This window comes from Anopheles funestus, chromosome 2RL (genome assembly GCF_943734845.2).
Source record: "Anopheles funestus chromosome 2RL, idAnoFuneDA-416_04, whole genome shotgun sequence".
NCBI lineage: Eukaryota > Metazoa > Arthropoda > Insecta > Diptera > Culicidae > Anopheles > Anopheles funestus.
In genome coordinates, this window is record NC_064598.1 from 13,174,926 (window position 1) to 13,193,315 (window position 18,390).

General features: G+C 41.4%; 3 protein-coding genes across 8 annotated transcripts in view; 2 read left to right on the forward strand and 1 right to left on the reverse strand.

The window, feature by feature from the left end:
* LOC125765000 (angiopoietin-2-like) overlaps positions 1–18,390 on the reverse strand; it is a 201,689-nt gene that overhangs the window by 116,731 nt on the left and 66,568 nt on the right. The gene's annotated exons all lie outside the window — the stretch shown is intronic.
* On the forward strand, positions 5,529–8,235 carry LOC125765108 (homeobox protein Hox-B4a-like). The gene has a single exon (XM_049429988.1). It carries the CDS (start codon positions 7,011–7,013, stop codon positions 7,992–7,994), a length of 984 nt encoding a protein of 327 aa, XP_049285945.1. The 5' UTR covers positions 5,529–7,010; the 3' UTR covers positions 7,995–8,235.
* LOC125765085 (prostaglandin E2 receptor EP4 subtype) lies at positions 15,471–18,375 on the forward strand. The gene is made up of 5 exons (XM_049429951.1): positions 15,471–16,054; positions 17,094–17,310; positions 17,379–17,562; positions 17,633–17,901; positions 17,968–18,375. Exons 1-5 carry the CDS (start codon positions 15,789–15,791, stop codon positions 18,220–18,222), a joined length of 1,191 nt encoding a protein of 396 aa, XP_049285908.1. The 5' UTR covers positions 15,471–15,788; the 3' UTR covers positions 18,223–18,375.

Genomic DNA, 18,390 nt, shown 5'->3' on the forward strand with positions numbered 1-18,390 from the left:
ATAGGAAAATGTCTACTGAATGGTGGAGAGAAACAACGGGACACTAACCGGGAATCCAACTACCGGTTGTGGACCTACCGCTGAAAGTAGACGGAGTGGAAAATCTGTTTAATTGAAAACCTATGGAAAAGCGGGCAAGCGTTCATTATCGTTCGGTTTCATTCCGGGTCTGATAAATCCTTCTACCATCGCTACCGAATTCCAGCAACTATCTATTATCAGCATCTCATCTTCGCTAAGGGACGCGTGACCTTTTCATCTGCTGTTAGACAAGATGGCCAGCTAGTTCGGGATTGTCGCCATTGTTAATTTTAAATGGGTTTAAACCTACGAACGATGATGGAACTAGTGGATAATATTAGCATATTAAGATTACAAATATTAATTCATTTTATTTCGATCATAAAAATACTTGGATGATAAGAACCATAAACTAGGAAAACATTTCCATAACTGGATAAATTAAACAAAAATCGTAACATATCATTAACTCGCCAATAAGCGGCTCTAGTTACGACTTTGATAATTATGTTGCACAGCGAGTACAATAATTATGCTCGACTTTTTTACAATTTTTCATGTTCAGTACGTTTTATAACATTAATTTTGGTACGAAAAGGTTGAGCTACTTCTGAACGGCTCAAATGAGTATTTGAGCTACTATTATTAAAACATAGTATACATTCAGGCGCATCTAGTCGTTATAACGACAAAGGATGAATTACCCTTGTTGTCACTGGATTCCACCATATTCCAATCCAATCTATTGCAATAACTTATCAACATTTTTTCGATAGAAACGTTTTTTTGATTTTCAATGTCAGTGACTACTGTGATCGAAAAATAGATTATAAACCTATCCAGACGATCATATAAAGAGGATCATTGCACTGTGACAATATTCTCACAAGTAAAACATAATCTAACCTTCGCTAAAGCCTTTAAATCTCTGCTGAAATAAATGTAAGCGAAAATGTAAGCCTTGTCAAACGGGTTCCAATCACCCTAGACACATTCAGCGAACAACCACTCCTTATCCTTGCGTTGTCATTCACATCCGTAAACCATCTTGTACTAAATTAAAAACTACTTCAAACGCGCACTCACACAAACACCGCGTTAGATGCGCTCGCTTACACTGAAGATTGAATAATTTATCTCACACGGCACTAAACAGAAGGCATGAAAATTAACTTCCAAACCACCATTTTGGCGGCATTCGAACGGTCCCTGTACATGGGTCGCATCAACCACAGAGCGCTGTTTCGGGCAAACGGAAGAGCCTGCTTCAAGTTCATTAATTGAAAGTAAGATGGCTAATGCTACTATCCAGAACCGGGGAATAGCCAAGACCCTTCTCCCTTCGAGGTGTCTGTCGGTACCAGTTTCTCCACTGAATTTGAATATTAACCGCAAAGCGAACCCCAGCACAGCTACTCAAAACGTTCGTAGGGCCTATTTAAATTTGCTTTTTTTTTGTCTGTGTGTGTGTGTGTCCTCTTTCCACTGCCAAATGGGATGATTTTTCATGCAGGAAAGAAGGAATGATTAAGAGAAGCATGTCTTGCCACTCATTGCCGTCACCGTGTGTGCATGCAATTACATTTTATGAAGCTATCAATTTTCACTGAATAACGACGACACTGGTAAGTTCCCGGGCTAACAATTGCGTCTCGGTCGATCCTAGCGTAGAACTGGCTTTTTGCGGGGCAGAATGATAGAGTAGCCATCTTTAGTTGAAGATGGCTGCACAACTTTTTCCCCCTTTTTTCATAGCACAACAGGACTTTCAACATCAACGACATGACCACACACTCGTACCCAAGTACGAAGAGGGATGTTACGAACGTTCCCTTCCGACTGATATTCGCCCAGTGCCTCTAACATATGTGCCATCGGTTTCGATACCCCCTGTATCGGTTTAATTTGAAAAGTATCCTAGAAATATTATCTCCCTTTCTGTCAGCAGTGCGCGCGAGCGTTACGCGAAGCTTGGCCGCTGCTTAATTCTTCATGCCGAATCACATGAGCCTCGGTCGATGGTGTGCAAATATCAATTCTATAAAGTACTCGCCCTAGTACCGAGCCCTAGTAGTGCGGTAGGACCAGCAGCCGATACACATTATGATGATGATCAGCTTCCACCGTTTCCCAGTAAGGGGAAACTGTTTTCCTATTGTTGCAGAATAATAAATAAATTATCTAATACAATCCGTGGAAATGGTGTAGGTTTTTTTTATGTGTGTGTGTGTGTGATTTTGTCCCATTCTTGCTGTTTTTGTCCCTGCATTCGCGGCTAGCTCGGATACGGTATGTTCCTTAATTTTCCGGGACACCGAAACAAAAAAAAAAGGGAACATTTATTGAAGTGCCCGATGCCATCGAAAGCCATTGAAAACCTTCAAGTAGCGTTAGAAGCAGCAATAAAAACAACACAACCATTCACACATCCGGCAGAGGGAAGTTTTGCTGTGTATTTTTTTTACTTGCTTTCTTTCTAGTGTTCGGTAGAATGATTGACAAATCACCCAAAACTTTACAAATTAACCCTAATCGGTGAAGCGCAGGGTTTGAGCTAAACGTTACAAATTATTAAATATAACATTAAACGGTTATGTTTTCTTTATTGATGTCATTGTAGTAAGACACGGGATTTGTGTAGATCCGTTGTAAGCAAATAATGAATCGTTTTCTCATGTAAAACCGATGGGGTTTTGGGTACAAATTTTGCCTCAAATTATACTCGTTAATAATAAAAATGATTTTATGATTATATAAAGCGAAAAATTAGGAATGTTTGACTTATTGGAAGAAATGTTACTAGATAATGGTTCTCGATTTTTGCCTGAGCAATCTCGATTCTGTAGGAAAAACTTTTTCATCATCTGTCCTGATCTGATCTGATTTTACAGGATTAAAGTTGTCCGAAAAGTGTAATTTTTTATAGTTCCTTGACAACTACATTTACCTATAATGCATCTCCCAGCAATTGTTATGAATGAAGGGTAAAATTTAGTAATTATTTCCTTGATTTATGATCTCGGCGGATGTTAATCGCTTCTTCAAATATTTCTATTTGCTAAACCAAATTCACATGATTACGGTTATAATCACTTTTACGACCTACTATAAAAATCCTGCACATAAAATGCACTGGAGTCGTAAACTCATTTCTTAAAAACATCTTTACTTTGCCACTTTACCACTGTTTGATTTGCGCTTGATCGTACGCATTATTCCATTGCTTCAGTTTATTGCAGCACATCTTTAAGGACACACCATCCGGTGACATAATTGAAGTATTGTCCACTCGACTAGACAAGCGCAACAGTGTGGCCTTTCGTGGGCTTACACGCAAAGAAAGAAACAGCTCGAAATCGAAATGGGCCACAATGGACTACTTACACGAAAAAGCCTATTGCTCCCTTTTTGCTCAAACACTGTACGAAGGCACCCAGACACAAGGCACGACCCGATCGGAATGTGCATAAAATTGTTACCGTTTTTTTTGTCTGTGTGTTACATATCGCTTTTGCAACTATTGTGTCCTTTTGCATGGGTTTCTTGTTACCTTTTTTTGGGCTGTTCTTCTGTTACACCACCCTATTGCATACGCCGCTGCACATCGATGATCCAGTATCGAAAGGGAGCGAAAATTGCATCGATCAATTGTGTAGAAATTACAAGAAGAAAAACGCACTATCAAGAACGAATGCAATTTCAAGCATGCACACACTTGAAAGCACACACGCACACACAAAAAAACCCCGATAGAACAAAATAAAAAAGGCGTCTAGCCGAATAGAACCATCGGATGGATCCTTCACCAGCGTCTTACAGGGAAATGGCAGTTTCGCTATAAAGTGACGGAAAAGGCGTAGCGGGGCAATTTATCACGCTGCTGGAGTGATGCTTGTGTTTAAATGTTTTGTGGCATATGACAACGGCTTCGGAAAAGTGCATCCCATTCATGCACCTCCATTCATGCCGGGCCGGGACGAAATAATGCGCGACAATTCTTGTCCCTTTTTTTTTGCTCGATTTTCGGCTACTTTGGCCAAGCTACTTCTGGTTTTCTTTTTAAAGTTTATTCTTTCCTTTCAAGCGATCGGTTTTTTGTGTGTGTGTGTCTCGTAAGGCGAGAAGATCCTATCCAGAAATCAATAAAAATAATTGATTGATAGTGTGCTAGAGGGACGTCTCGCTGTGAGCCACTCGAGTTTGAACCTTAAAATTGCGGTTGATGGAATTGCAATTTTTGCTCACTTATATTTGCCCAAAAGTAGTGACTCTGATAGGATGTTTAGAATAAATTTTAATATTCTTTAAAATAATTTTTAAGAAAATAATTAAAAAAATCGATTGACAATCCTTTCGCTTCGGTTGGCCGATTTGATGGTCGAGCCGCTTGTCGGCAAAGTGAAAGGATCCTCTACAGATTTAACTCACCCAGAAATGCTTTCTTTTTTTGGCTCTGTAAGAGAACAAAACTCAAAGAACGATCATCGAAGTCGTTTGTCGGTAGTTTTTACATAGCAATGTGTTTGTCCTGAAGTGGCTCTTGACACTTGAGTGCGTTGAGAGGCAACCGATTTAGATCGATCCTCGATAAGGATCATCTGTTATTGTGTCGCTATCATTAAAGCTGTGATGTCACTTCCCACGCAAATTTTTATCCTTTTTCCTACTGAATCAATTCAGTAAGCTTGATACAAGAAGCTTGATACAACTAGGAAAACAGTACTTTGGTGAATAAACGTTTTGCTAATTTTAACTTGAAATATTTCAATACAAAAAGTATATTAAGGAAAACATGATTTTTAGATTTTTTTATTAATTTTTTTTCTGTTTTTTATTTGAAGCATTATTTGAGTGAAAAAAAACTTATTTCAACCTACTCGCATTAAAATAAATCAGTTTATAAAATTTTGCTAAATTACACCAAAAAAAGCTAAGTGTATAGCCTTAGAAAATTTTCAAAATTTTAGATTTTTTAAATTTTTTATGATTTTTATTCCTTTTTCAATTTAAAGCATTGTTTAAGTGAAAAGAAACTTATTTCAACCAACTCGCATTAAAATAAATGAATTTATAATATTTTCCTAAATTTCCCAAAAAAAACTTAAGGCTATAGCCTTAGAAAATTTTCAAATTTTAAGAATTTTTATATTTTTTACGATTTTTTATTCTTTTTATATTTAAAGCATTATTTGAATGAAAAGAAACTTATTTCAACCAACTCGCATTAAAATAAATGAATTTATAAAATTTTGCTACATTTCCCAAAAAAAAAACTTAAGGCTATAGCCTTAGGAAATTTTCAAATTTTAAGAATTTTTATATTTTTTATTCTTTTTCTATTTAAAGCATTATTTGAGTGAAAAGAAACTTATTTCAACCAATTCGCAATAAAATAAATCAATTTATAAAATTTTGCTAAATTTCCCAAAAAAAAGGAAATTTTCAAATTTATACTCGTTATAATCAATTGCAAACAATTCACTTTTTGGGGAAAGATACCTTCACAACACACAAAGTAACAAGCTTCAACGGGTTGATTTGTTTGATTTGGACTCGCTTTCAACACATCCACACAAAAAAACCGACTCCATTCGCAATCATTCTACCATATCGATAGACAGCAATGTTTTCACATATAGATCAAAGATCATATCGCTTTCAGCATTCTGATAGATCAATGCAGCTTTCCGATCCGTTGCAAATGGCGTACACCAAAGGATAAAGGATTAATGGCATTGTGTACCACCTTCATTGTTGGTTGATACCAATTTGCAAAAAGAAATAACAATACTTTACAATCCTTTCACCCGGCGATCGTTAGGAATTTCTCAATAGAGAAATGAAAGGTAAATGTATATAGCAAAAAAACCACACAGATTTAGGTTTTGTGCTGTTTTGTAGTGAAGATCAGTGCCCCTAACAGTCGGGGTGTAAATAAAAATGACTTGTCGAAATTTTACGAGAAGGGATAAATATTCACCATAAATCTTGTTGCTTAAACAGTTTGAGAAATAATTTAAAAAAGCTAAAGTTTAAAACATAAATTAATTAAATTCATTTCAATTTTATATTATTTTAGATTAATTGATTCAATGGATCCTTATGGATTACATTAAACTTGAAACTCTAAACAACATACAAAGGCATGTTTTGATTCGATCCCTTTTGTCACATTTCGGTACCCAAGACATTCAACACGAGCCATCAATTGCTGGCCAATTCCATCGCAGTCGTCACAAACCCCGTCCCAGACATACCGGCGACTTTATTGTGTCGCGCCGAAAAGTCTACCAAAGACGATGAATGTATTCTTATAGGCTGGAACAGGCAACAAGAAGACCTTATTTTGTTCCGGATCCTTTCTCTTGGTATGCTACTATATCCTGCATCATTCTTCACTCCATCGACACACAGAATCTTGGGTCCTTCAACCGAAGGGCGGAGTTTGACTGGAGTGTGTAGATCATTTTCCTTCGCTTCGATCGCTGTCCGGCTCTTATTATAGCAAAACCTGAAACCCAATGAATAACTAATGGAAGAATGGAAAGCAGACGAGGGGATCGAAATCGACCATCTGTTACGGTGAAGGTGACGAATTGCTGTTGTATTGCAGGGGCATTTTCCCTTCCTTTTTTTGTTGTTCAGCTTCAGCTACCGGGACGGTACAAACTCCCTCCGATTTTCCACAGGTATCGGCGGAGTTTTGCCCTATCTGCTTCAATCCGTCCCTCTCACGCTCTCTGTCGACCAATGGCAGCTTCCGTGCGGAATTAGCCGAAGCAGGGGAAAAAGGACTTTCGTGTAGGGTTGTCCTGAAGGCCACCTATAAATACCCTTCCCACCATGGGATCTTTACTTCATTCGGAGATTCATGCTAGGAAGGTGAAGTTCTTACGCGAGTAGCTCCACTTGTGCTTGATTGAAACGTTTTTAGAACAGTTGCTGTGATCTTCCAGAAAACCCAGTGCGTCTCAGTGTTTCATGTGAAGATGTCGCGCTCATTTCTAGTGGACTCGTTAATCAGTGATAAACCAACGCCGGTGAAGAAAAGTTTCCCCTATGCTGGACCCTTCACACAGCTTCCCGTGACTCCACCTGGGGCCACACTGCCTTACTCCGCTTGCTACGTTGGGAGTTATCTGTTCTCGCTTGGATTACAACAGCAGCAGCAGCAGCAACAACACCAGCAACATTTGTTCCAGCCGCATCCCCAACAGAGCCTCTTTGCACACACTCCAACATTACCACAAACGCCCACCAACCAGCCCGTGGTTCCGTTCTGGCAATCGGACGCTAAGCTCGAACTGTCACCGAAGCTTTACCAACCGACGGATGTCTCACCACCGAAGTTGTCCCCTAAGGAGGACTACTATCGCAAGCTGTACCGCTGTGAGAAGACACCGGAACGATTCTCGCCCTACACCGTCTCCGTACGTCCTACCGAAACGCTATCCAGCACCGTAACACCTACCGTTCCGTCGGCCAGTCCTTCACCGACGCGATCAAATGATCTCGCCCAGACGTACACCATCGATGACGAGTTGTCCAGCAAGCGTATCCGGACGGCTTTCACCAGTACGCAACTGCTCGAACTGGAGCGTGAGTTTGCCGGCAACATGTACCTTACCCGTCTGCGACGCATTGAAATCGCCACCCGGCTCCGGTTGTCCGAGAAGCAGGTTAAGATTTGGTTCCAGAATCGCCGAGTTAAGCGCAAGAAGGGAGATGCTCCATTCGGTGCTGAATTGACTGGTGTCTCCGGTACCGCTTCTGGAGGTCCTATTTCTCCAAAAGAACACCAACACGGTCAGCATTGCTGTTGCCGAGGATCACAGTGTGGTGGTGGGAACTCCGATTGTGAGGAGCTGCCCCAGCGTACGTCGGAAGAACGCACTGTGTCTCCCGTCGGCAGCCATCAACAGCAGCAGCAGCAAGAGAAAGCATGGGACTTTAGCAAAGCCTTCCAACATTAGGAAGTTTAAACGCTGTTTAGACCCGCCGCAGCCCAGTGATGCGCCTGTAAATAGAGAATCGTTGTAGATGGATGAGAGATTTTATTGAAAAAGAATATATTTTCTTAACACTTTAATACGTTGCGATACCAGTTTATAATTATAAATAAACAAAACATTAAAAACTAAACCATTTAATTGTGTACTGTTCATTAGTAGTAATTATTGAAACTTGAATATCACATTTTCTTTCTAATTAAAAAATTAAGCATTATTGCGAATCCTTATGAAGAAGATTTTAATCATCTTTTCTTATTCTCTTCTATTTCTCTTATTTGTTCCTTTTTTGTTTTCATATTAAATGTATTTTGTAGAGGTTTTTGTTAATTGTTCGTATAATTTTGAAAGTTTATTCCATTTTTATATTCTTTACGGCACTGATAATGTCTTTCACAACTTTATTTCTATTTATTTTCATTTCGCTTTAAAAATCTGAATGCTTTTTTCGAGTGATTTGATATTAATTATTTAATTACTTGTAATGGTATACATAAAAGTTATATTTTAAATTCATTTTTTCGATTTCAAAACTGTAGTAAGGTAGCAAACATGGAGCTTAAACTAGCGAAAAAGGATCCCTTTATAGCTATAAGGTTATATTTAAAAAAAGGCAGCTTTCCAAAGAAGGAAATGAAGAAGAAAAGTTTAAGAATGGCTAAAAATATCGTCAATTCGATACGCATTTCATACACAACTCCATTTTGCAAATCATCGATCAAACAAATGGAAACCATCCTTAGCTTACAGATATCAAAAAGATATTCGATCATTTCTCAACACCGTCTGCCGTCAACAGGTCAATTAGTATTCCATCGGGCGAATGTACTTTTGAGGCGGAAATGATATTTTTTTTCTTCATCCACATCGAACATTCGGTAGGTGGAAATATACTGTGAGTTGGTTTTAATTTTCACGCTCATCATCACATTATATCGGTTCATCCGTTTAAGGCCTGACGAGCGGTTTCCATTAAATTTGCTTAAATTGCTGTTTGCACATTTGTTCGTTTCTTGTTAACAATCGGGGAGTGCCTATGAGGATAGGGAAAGGCATCGGAAGCGGATGTTAAATTTTCCAGCCCCGTATGTTCTACGTTATTTACTATCCGAACATCACAAAAAGTCAAAAAAGGATCCGATTCTATTACCATTTTCTTCTTGCCTTTCTTTTATCGTATCCTGTCGATGCTAATGAAGTTGCCAATTTCGATCTTCCGGTTTAATGTATGGGTAGGAACAAGCGAGGAACAACCTATTTGCAAGTTGGACAGCATGATAATCACATTTCATTCAAACAGCTAACCAAACCCCTAAGCCCTATAAGCTCTCTCTGGTGGCACTCGTCCTGAATGACGTTTATGACGAGGGCCACTTTCCGCCTGGGATCAATTATGTGGGCGAAAATGTGGTGCACGATCCAAGGTTCAGTATGGGCAAACGAAACACCGGGAACCGGAACTATAGAGCGCAGGTCAAGGAAACAGGCGCAGTCATGCGCTTAAGTGAGCAGCATTGTTTGCTTCCTAAGGTGTGTCCTTTGTACCTACTCGGAAGAAATCCTTGACGGGATTCGGAAGGTGCTCGAAGGTGTGCTGTCCGGTTTGGTCGGATTACATGCCAACCGTTGTTGACACAGTGAAGTGAATCGAGTCAGTCCGACGATCAATTCGCTGCACGTTAAGCTGCTTATTCCGATCGGCAAGATCAGTAGATCCGGATTCCAAGGCAGTTTAGGTAGGATGAGTGTGACCAACCGGAAGTTTTTGTAGTTTTTAAACCTAATTTAAAACTCCACAATCGAATGAGAATGGATAATGGAAAGCTACAGCAAAAACAGGTTGTGGCACACTTCCCCGGTAAAGGAAGTCACACGTGACCATGGTACAGGCGGATTAGACGAAGTGGTTTTAAGGTAGCATGATTACCACGAGTTTGCTAATCTTGATGCTGTGTGGTCTTCGAAAAATATATAACGAAACAGAAAATGTTTCTAGTTGAAATGTATGGTCATATCAAATTCTTTTTCAATTATTGTACATAATTCAATGATCTGTTGAGAAGATATTTCATCTATTCTTTTGTCCAAAGATTTGATAATCTTCCAACGAGTCTATCCTGGCTATCGGTGAACTAGTCAGATGAGATTCTATTCAATACCTGCTTTTGCTATACTAAAGAAACTCATAATAGAAAATTTCCTTCAAGTCCCACCACAAAGACACTACAACTTTCCTGGCTGTTCTGCGTCTCAATAAATATATAAATAATATAAAATCAAGTCTATTATTGAACCACTTGTAAATCTTCAGTCTATCACAGATTCGTAAAAATCATTAAGACGAACACTGTTTACTCTGAACACCGATTTATCATTCCACCGTCAGGATATTTTGACGCAATAAATTGTTATCAAAGCGCTAAAACGCCCTTCCAAATTTAGGCCCGAAAGAGAAAAAAACCACCGTCATACAAAAGATTCTAACACCCGAGCAGGAAATGAAAATAAACAAACGCTCCCAATCGTGTCCCGGCACAAAGCTCCCATTATCGATGCCGCTAGCCGTGTGTCAACAAACCACAAATCAACGATAGAATAAACGTGGAAAAAAAACTAATCCAAACCGCAACGAAAAAAATAAAACACGGTGCATCTATCGATTTATCATCAAACGGCCATTTGCCCTCGGGGACTAACACACAAACACCTTCTACACCCATCTTGTCTTGATGGTCAGCGTCGCGTCAAGACGCACACAGACCGTTCGACCCCGGGACCAAGCCACGCGATGGTAAACAAACAACAGCCTTCCTTTGCCCGAACTGACCAACACGGTGGGCTTCAATTAAAGCGAAATTCGAAGAAATAAAACTTTCCTCAATGAAGCATTCGTTTGGCCCCGTGTTGGAAGATGCGCACCTACGAGTATCCTTGAGGATGGATAAAAAAGTAACGACGTGTCCTATCGGTGCGTGAAAATCCTCGAGCCCAAAACGAGATGGTACTGTGTGTCCTCGCGCGTTTCGGTTATAATTTGTGTTTTGTTTGGTTGTTCAAAAAAAAAGGGAAGTTAATTTATTATCATTACACCTTCACTTGGTCCCGATTCACGTCGCTTTTGATCCCTTTGTCGGCAAATCGAACTCGATGTCCTCGAGACCCCAAAACCGGCAACGACACACTGTCTGGCAAAGTTCTAGCCATTTCGATCGTCAATGAATCCTTGAACATCGAAAGGACAAACACGAGGTTTGTAGAATGTTTGGTTTTTTGTACAGTTTTCCTTACATTCTTACCTGAAAGATCAACCGATCAACAATAGATCGTTTCGATCCTTTTCGCATTGGCACAGGTAGGTTAGCATTGATCGGTTTTTTTTTCGCTTTTAAAATTTATTTTGTTACTTGCCTTCCTCTAGCTTCTCTTTCATCCTTCCTCCAGCAACTTTTGTTTCACCCATTGCCAACCGTTTGCTACACTCAATTGTAGTGCCCATTCATGAAAAGTGTCTTCGCTCCATTCATCGAACCTGTTGTTCGTTCCATTCATGGGCCTCCGATCAGCCACAATGGGCAGACGAATAGTGCTGCAGCTCTTGCCCGGACAATGAACATTCCAATAGTGTGCTTTCTTTCTCGTGCACCGTCCTTTTAACCTCCTTAACCTGTTCCGCACAGAAAAGGACATGATACCCGTAAAAGGGACTCATGCCGGGCGGAAAATAGCTTACCTCAACCGATCACCGAATGACTTCTGCGAGGAATGTTGAGGGAACATTAGCCAAAAACCTGTCCACTCTCGAGGTGTCCTATCCTGCTGCGCTTGGTGACAAAACCTCCACCTTCGGGGACTACGGACACTTCACCAATCTACCCTCCCTCAGCAGGATCCTTTCGGCCGGTACGTTCACTTGACGTTCTGCCCATTCCCTGGAGCGTTTCTGGAGTGGTACCAGCGCTATTGGATTTGAATTTGTCACCACCCGCGGTGCGAAGGAATGCAGAATTTGAATGAAGGAATACACCATCCTTCCATTATGCACCCCGGGAGCTAAGGTTCTTCCTTGTTTCTCTGTGGATGATGTAAAAATGGTAAGCTGGAACATTTGTCGACGAACCATCGTGGGAAGATTTGTGCAACAATCGCAAGTAATGTGCATGCAATGTTCATTCGTACCGAAATGCGGAAGAGCTACAATAGCAAACTGCTTCATCATGGTGATGGTTTTTTGATGCCGACTTTTTTTGCCAACTGAAAGTTACTCACTCATCCAACCCTATTGAGTGCAGTGTTTGCGGAAAAAGAATAACGATCAATCGGTTTTAATGCATCATTAGCAACAATAAAAAAAAATTATTGTAGCAGGTTGTGATCTTGTTTAAAAATTATAGCAGAAATCGTTGGACATTTGGGAAATGCTTCCGGCAAAGGAAGCACCGAGACCGAAATTTGCCAGAGGAAAAACATTCTCAGAAAGACTCTTCTAAATCTCAATTCTCACAGGACCTACCTTTATGGTACAAATCCGCACTTCCTTCCTATTTTGTTGGGATCTTCTGCGAATTACAGGTAAGTTCTGTGTCTCCCACGCCATCCGACACATATGGACGGACAGGAAAGAAGCATCTTGTCAACAACTCTTCAATGTAATTCTTTTCTTCATGTAGATAAAGAACATGGCTTGCGGGTAAAACTTTCAACAACTCTGGGAAAACAATTCTCGAAGGGTTTTAAAGACATCCTAATAAGCTTCCAATATCGTTTCCAACGCAGGACAGGAAGTGGTTGAAGACTTCATCGTGCATCATGCAACAGGACATAGTAAAAAGAATGATCCCTTTCAAAGAGCTTTTCTTCTTGCGCAGCAAGTTGGACACAAACTTGACAGAAAGGCTTACAAAACGGCTTGGTTGCAGTAAGATTTACAACCCGCTCTTTCTATCTGCTGTATCGCTCCGATAGTGCAGAAGTAACAAAATAACAGCGTGAGATATAACGTGCCAAGTGATGTAACAAGGAAGCAATTGATATTTTTTAAAGAACTGAAAAACCTACTCACAGACAGAAGAGTCTTCAATTACATTTCTCTTGCACAGCTTGTTGTCCCTGTTAGAATAAACAGCTTGAGCCAGTTTTATTGCCATCATCAACATCACCACATCAAGGTAAGCTGTTGACCATGGGTTTCCAATGCCCCGGATCCGCAAGGATCCCATCCAGCTGAGACGTTTGGCGGCTAGCGGGGAGATGTGTTTGAAAGCAATATTCGACTCCTGCCTCGTTGGCCTTTCCCACTCGAGAAGCGTGTCGAAATTAAGCCCTTATTGCACCGAAACATTCAAAACGGTACGGGACACGGTACACACAGCAATGCTTCCGAGGCCGGTGTTTGTTCGTTCCGGTCGATTTTTCCTTCACACCCGGCATCTCAACCTCATCAGGACACACGTAAAAACCTTCCTCAACACTATGGAAAATGGTGCGTCTCTTTTCCTATCCTTTGCTTCATGCTTACTCACGTGGTACAACGGAAATATGGTTCCGACAAGAGAAACCCCATGCCAGGCACCGAAGAGGCACCGAAGGTAGGCCTCTTTAATCCAATTAACGATGAAATTAAGATAACAAACAAATTTCATTAAAATTATAAAATGATATCAAATTAAATTCGACGCGGTGCGTATTGAAATAGACTCGCCGCTGCTGCCGACCGTCCGGAAGCTTTACCGGATTGTTGTTATAACGTTTTTTTTTATTTTCTTAGCACGATAAATAGACCATGCTTTCGTCATGTAACCATGATTCCCCATCCAAACCTGGAAGAACACACGAAGGAACGAAGAGATAACATCTAATCGAGATCACATGACGATCGATATGTTTACTTTTCACATGTTTCCACTCCTGTTTATCTTGGTGCTTGTTGTTGTTTACACGGCCGACCTTTTTTTTTTTTGGTGTCAACCGGAATAAAGCATCCCGAGCCGCATCTCGCTTCTTTTGGTCCCGTGTGTCAATAGCTGTCGGCAATCGATCACAATCGAATCCTCCTCCACGAAACGATCGACGGTTCACGTGGTTCACAGTTCAGTTTCCTTTTTTGCGTATTTGATGTATTGACTAGAATTTTTTTTTCCATTTCATTGCATGTCCGCGCATTGTTTAGCTAAGGTTACGGAAGCTAAGGGTAAAGCAAAATATTTTCATAGCCCCAGAGTTAATCGTATCCTTTCACACGGTTTCAGTCCTATCTTTGGGTCCGTTTTTCTTTCATTGAAGTTTAGCGATTTAGTTCAATGCCAAGCAACAGGTATAATGTGTATCTTATGTACACAATAGCACTCGATGTATAAAGCATCCATTTCAGTAGGTAAACACTCTTCTGGCCATTTACATGTCATCCTGTTAACTGCAAACCGATATTGACGATTTAATGGCAAGGTCGCTAAGCAGCAATCCCAATGTGTCTGGTATTTGTTTGCTTCAAGAGCAACGTGTCTGGACGCCATTAATCCGTATCGAGTTGACGAATTTTATTGACCTCCACTAATCAATGGAGTTACCGTTCCTACTCTTGTTCCCCTTATCAGAGTAATTTTATTGCCAACAAGTGTTGCATCGAAAATTCCACAACAATTCCGAGCGTGTGAACAAGCAGCTAGTGACACTTCGCGTGTAAGACCGGAAGTGCTAACTAACTGCTAGTGTTCGGTATGACCACACCCCCCCGTTCAACCCTACCAAGAACATCCCTCCGGATTGCTACCGACCCGAAAACCACTTCAGCATTCGTAGCGTGCAACGCTCCAGTAACAGCACCATCAATGGGGACCGTTTCCTTTTTCGGACCATACCCCATGTCCAAAATCGGCCTGTACGAAACACACCGAGACACCGGGACTCCTCCACAAGGGACGGCGACAAATATTGCACCAATTCACAACGCGAACTACTACTACTCACCTAAACCGCACCCGCGTCCGACATGGATCGATTTTTGCATTCTTATCATTTTAGGTGCGTCTCTCGGTAACCGGGCGTTGCGTTCTTCAGGATGTCAGCGGTCATTGTTGCCGATACTGTATGCGGTTGAAAGCATGGAGAGCAAAGCTGGCAAAACAATGAGCATTAGCGGGAAGCGAGAGACGAATGAAGAGAGCGTGGGTGATAGAATGTATCGCATTTCAATTTAATTTAAATACAAACGATCAATAAAGCTAGTCCACGATCATCAACAACAGTGCAGTTGGGCAGTTTGTCTCCCGGTACGGCGTACTGCAAGCAGACGAGAAGTGACTGTGTTAGGCCATCCTTGGCTAAGTGTATCTTTAGCCCACACCCCATACCGCATCGCATCGCACCAATCACCCATCCACCCACGGACCCTTTCGCCAACGGACTCCCTGTGGTGTGTCGGGACTTACGCGGTTGCGTTCCCGAAGAGACGCGCTCAGTAACGCTTCGGGTTTGATGGCGTGCAGAAGCACGAACTCCTAGTCGATCCTAAAAGACAAAGTTGAAGTTGTTGCCTAACGCCTTCAAGTTGTCTAGTTTGTCTGCGTGTGTTTTCGGGAGTGTGTACGTTGGAATACACAAACAAGAAGTCTTCACATATCTTCATCATGATTCATAAAGTTTGCCTCGAAAACAAGTGATTAGTGTAAAGTGAACCTTCTTCATGCGTATTGCCACACATCAGCTGCATCATTTGCTACACGATCTAAACGTGAGCGTCTCGTGGCGCACAAATCCATCGGAATGGAACACACTCTTCACCGTGCGTCCTTTAATGGGACGTTCTCAGAGTATGCAACATTCGCTTCGGCAGCTCTACTGGCCACTACCAACAGTACCGCTGATGCTGGCGAACTTGCCGGTAACCGTACGCAGAAGGCATCCTCCCTAGCCACACCCTGCATGGTGGTAGTGATGCTTTCGTACATTTTTGGCTGCATTGGGAACCTGATTGCCCTCATCCATCTGTGGCGCAACGTTCGCAATACGAAACACGCGCTAATGCTGAAGTAAGTGTTCGCTACCGCAAGCAACAAGCGATGGAACAACCTTAACCCGGTACTTTACATGCCGAGCACGTTCCCTGGGAACTGGTTGTGATGTTGCTAGTGAAAGACTGAGATCACACGGAGAACGGTTCAGTGCGGTGGATGGGAATGCTTCCAGATATCCGGTTGAAGTGTTCTAAACTTTAAGTCTTTTGGTTCCTAAACTCCGTCCAGAAACTGCGCATTGAAACGATTGCAATTAGTTTCTTTCTCTACTATCACACCATAATTGACTGCTTGCTGCGCCCGACAGCAATTAATGCTGCTTCGTAAAACATCCAATAGCTCTATGATTGATAGACACACTGAGCTACTAAAGGCGTTCCGAACCGTTGGGTGCCACCATAGGCGAAGGAAAATCAATATCCCTGAAGCGATAAACGTTTTATAGCCGACACATTAACGGCTGTGGAAAAATTAGATCAAGCGTCCGAGTGAAAGTTGCGGTTTATGTTCGGTCCATTTCACAGGACTCATCGGGTTTGGTAATTAAGGATCAAATTACAAACCGTTTCGGGCAATCGGTTCCAAACGAGGAAAAAGGCTATGGTTGATGGATTAAAATATTTGATCAAGCAATCAAATTAATGTTTGTGAATGGTGTGATTTTGCTTATGCAAATTAGTGATTTAATAAAGCATTCTTCCACGGTAATCTGTTGACAGAAAACAATTCAAATTACACCGTATCATGTTAATGAGTTTAAGCCTTCCGGTGGACAAGTTTGTCCCATGGCCGTACGTGATCGTTGCATGCAGAGGAACCTTGCTGTTATGCGTTCGGTTCCCGCTTCAGATCCGAACAGAGAAGATCCTGTGTTTTGCAGAAAAAAGCAATGTTTGAAAACCAAATTACCAATTTAATTAAAGTATAATGCCGCTCGCTTCTCCATTGCATTATTTGTAGCTTCCATTGAAAGCTTTTTCCGACATCTCTTCTATCATTCCATTTCACTTCACTTATTCTTAATGTATCTTTTTCTCTCGATTTCTTCTCTCAGATGTTTGCTTACGAACGATCTAATTGGATTGAGCGGCATGTTTGTCCAGATGTGTATGCAGCTCTACCTTCCAGCGGACGTAATTCAAACGAACATACACAACTTTTGCATCCTGCGCGTAATTTGGCGTGTATTCGGCATCAGTTCCGGCTGCGTAGCGTTCGTCATGGCGCTCGAACGTTATATAGCGCTGGCGAAGCCATTCTTTTATCATAAGGTAAGCAAGCGAAACGGTCAAAGTTGGCGGTAAATGTACAATACGATCGCATGGGCCCGTCTTTACAGTACGTGACGGATAATCTGATCCGCAAATCGATCTTCATCCTGTGGGGAATTGGTGCGTTCATAACGTTTCTGCCTCTGTTTGGATTTGGCGTTTATTACGATGAACGTAAGAAAACGTGTGCCCGGTACCGGAGCGCTACCGAACCGATGGACGTGGCGTATGCGTATTTGTTCTTCATTGTTGGTAAGGATCGTTCGTTAGGTAGCTCTCTCAGGTAGTTGAACTTGGCTATCTCTTCGTCTTTCTTCTCTAGGAACACTGCTTTGCGTAGGAATCGTGATCTGTAATCTAAGTGTGAGGAAGGTGCTGTATCAATCGCACCGGAAGATGTGTCGTCAGTTTGGCTCAATCAAACCAACGCCAATGCTAAACCGATCGATGAGTCAAACACCAAAATCGTCTAGCTTTACCGACTCCAACATCATGCGCATGTTCAACGAACCCACGACGGAGGAAATACGCTTCGCCAAGCTAATGACCGTCCTCAGTGTGTTCTTTCTTATTTGCTGGCTTCCGCAGATGGTCAGTCCAACAATGAAGTCTCCTTGTAGGTTCTATACAAACTATTGCCATACCTTTCATTTGCAGATCTCCATCATCTTGTTGCAACAGCTCAGTGCAGCTATGAAGCTGAAATTATCCTGGGTATTTCGAGTATCCGATATACTGATATTGGTACACTTTATGCTCGATCCGTACATCTATGTGCTGTTGAAAAAGAGCCGCCGAAGTGACCTGCGCACCATGATACGCTACATGTTTAGTCGCAACCAACGGTTCAACATCGTGGATGCTGCACTGTCACCGATGCAAAAGTCGACCAACTCATCACCACTTCCTTAGTTGCATTTCTGTAGGAATTATATAATTTAGCGGCCATCGTCTATCTGGGTGTAACGAAGTAGGACTGATCTGTAAGAAGGAGGAGAAGAGGGAGAATTCAAATGTCGAGAATAAAACTATTCAATTTAGCACAAAACACAGTTTTAGCGTAAGTCAATTCTGATATTC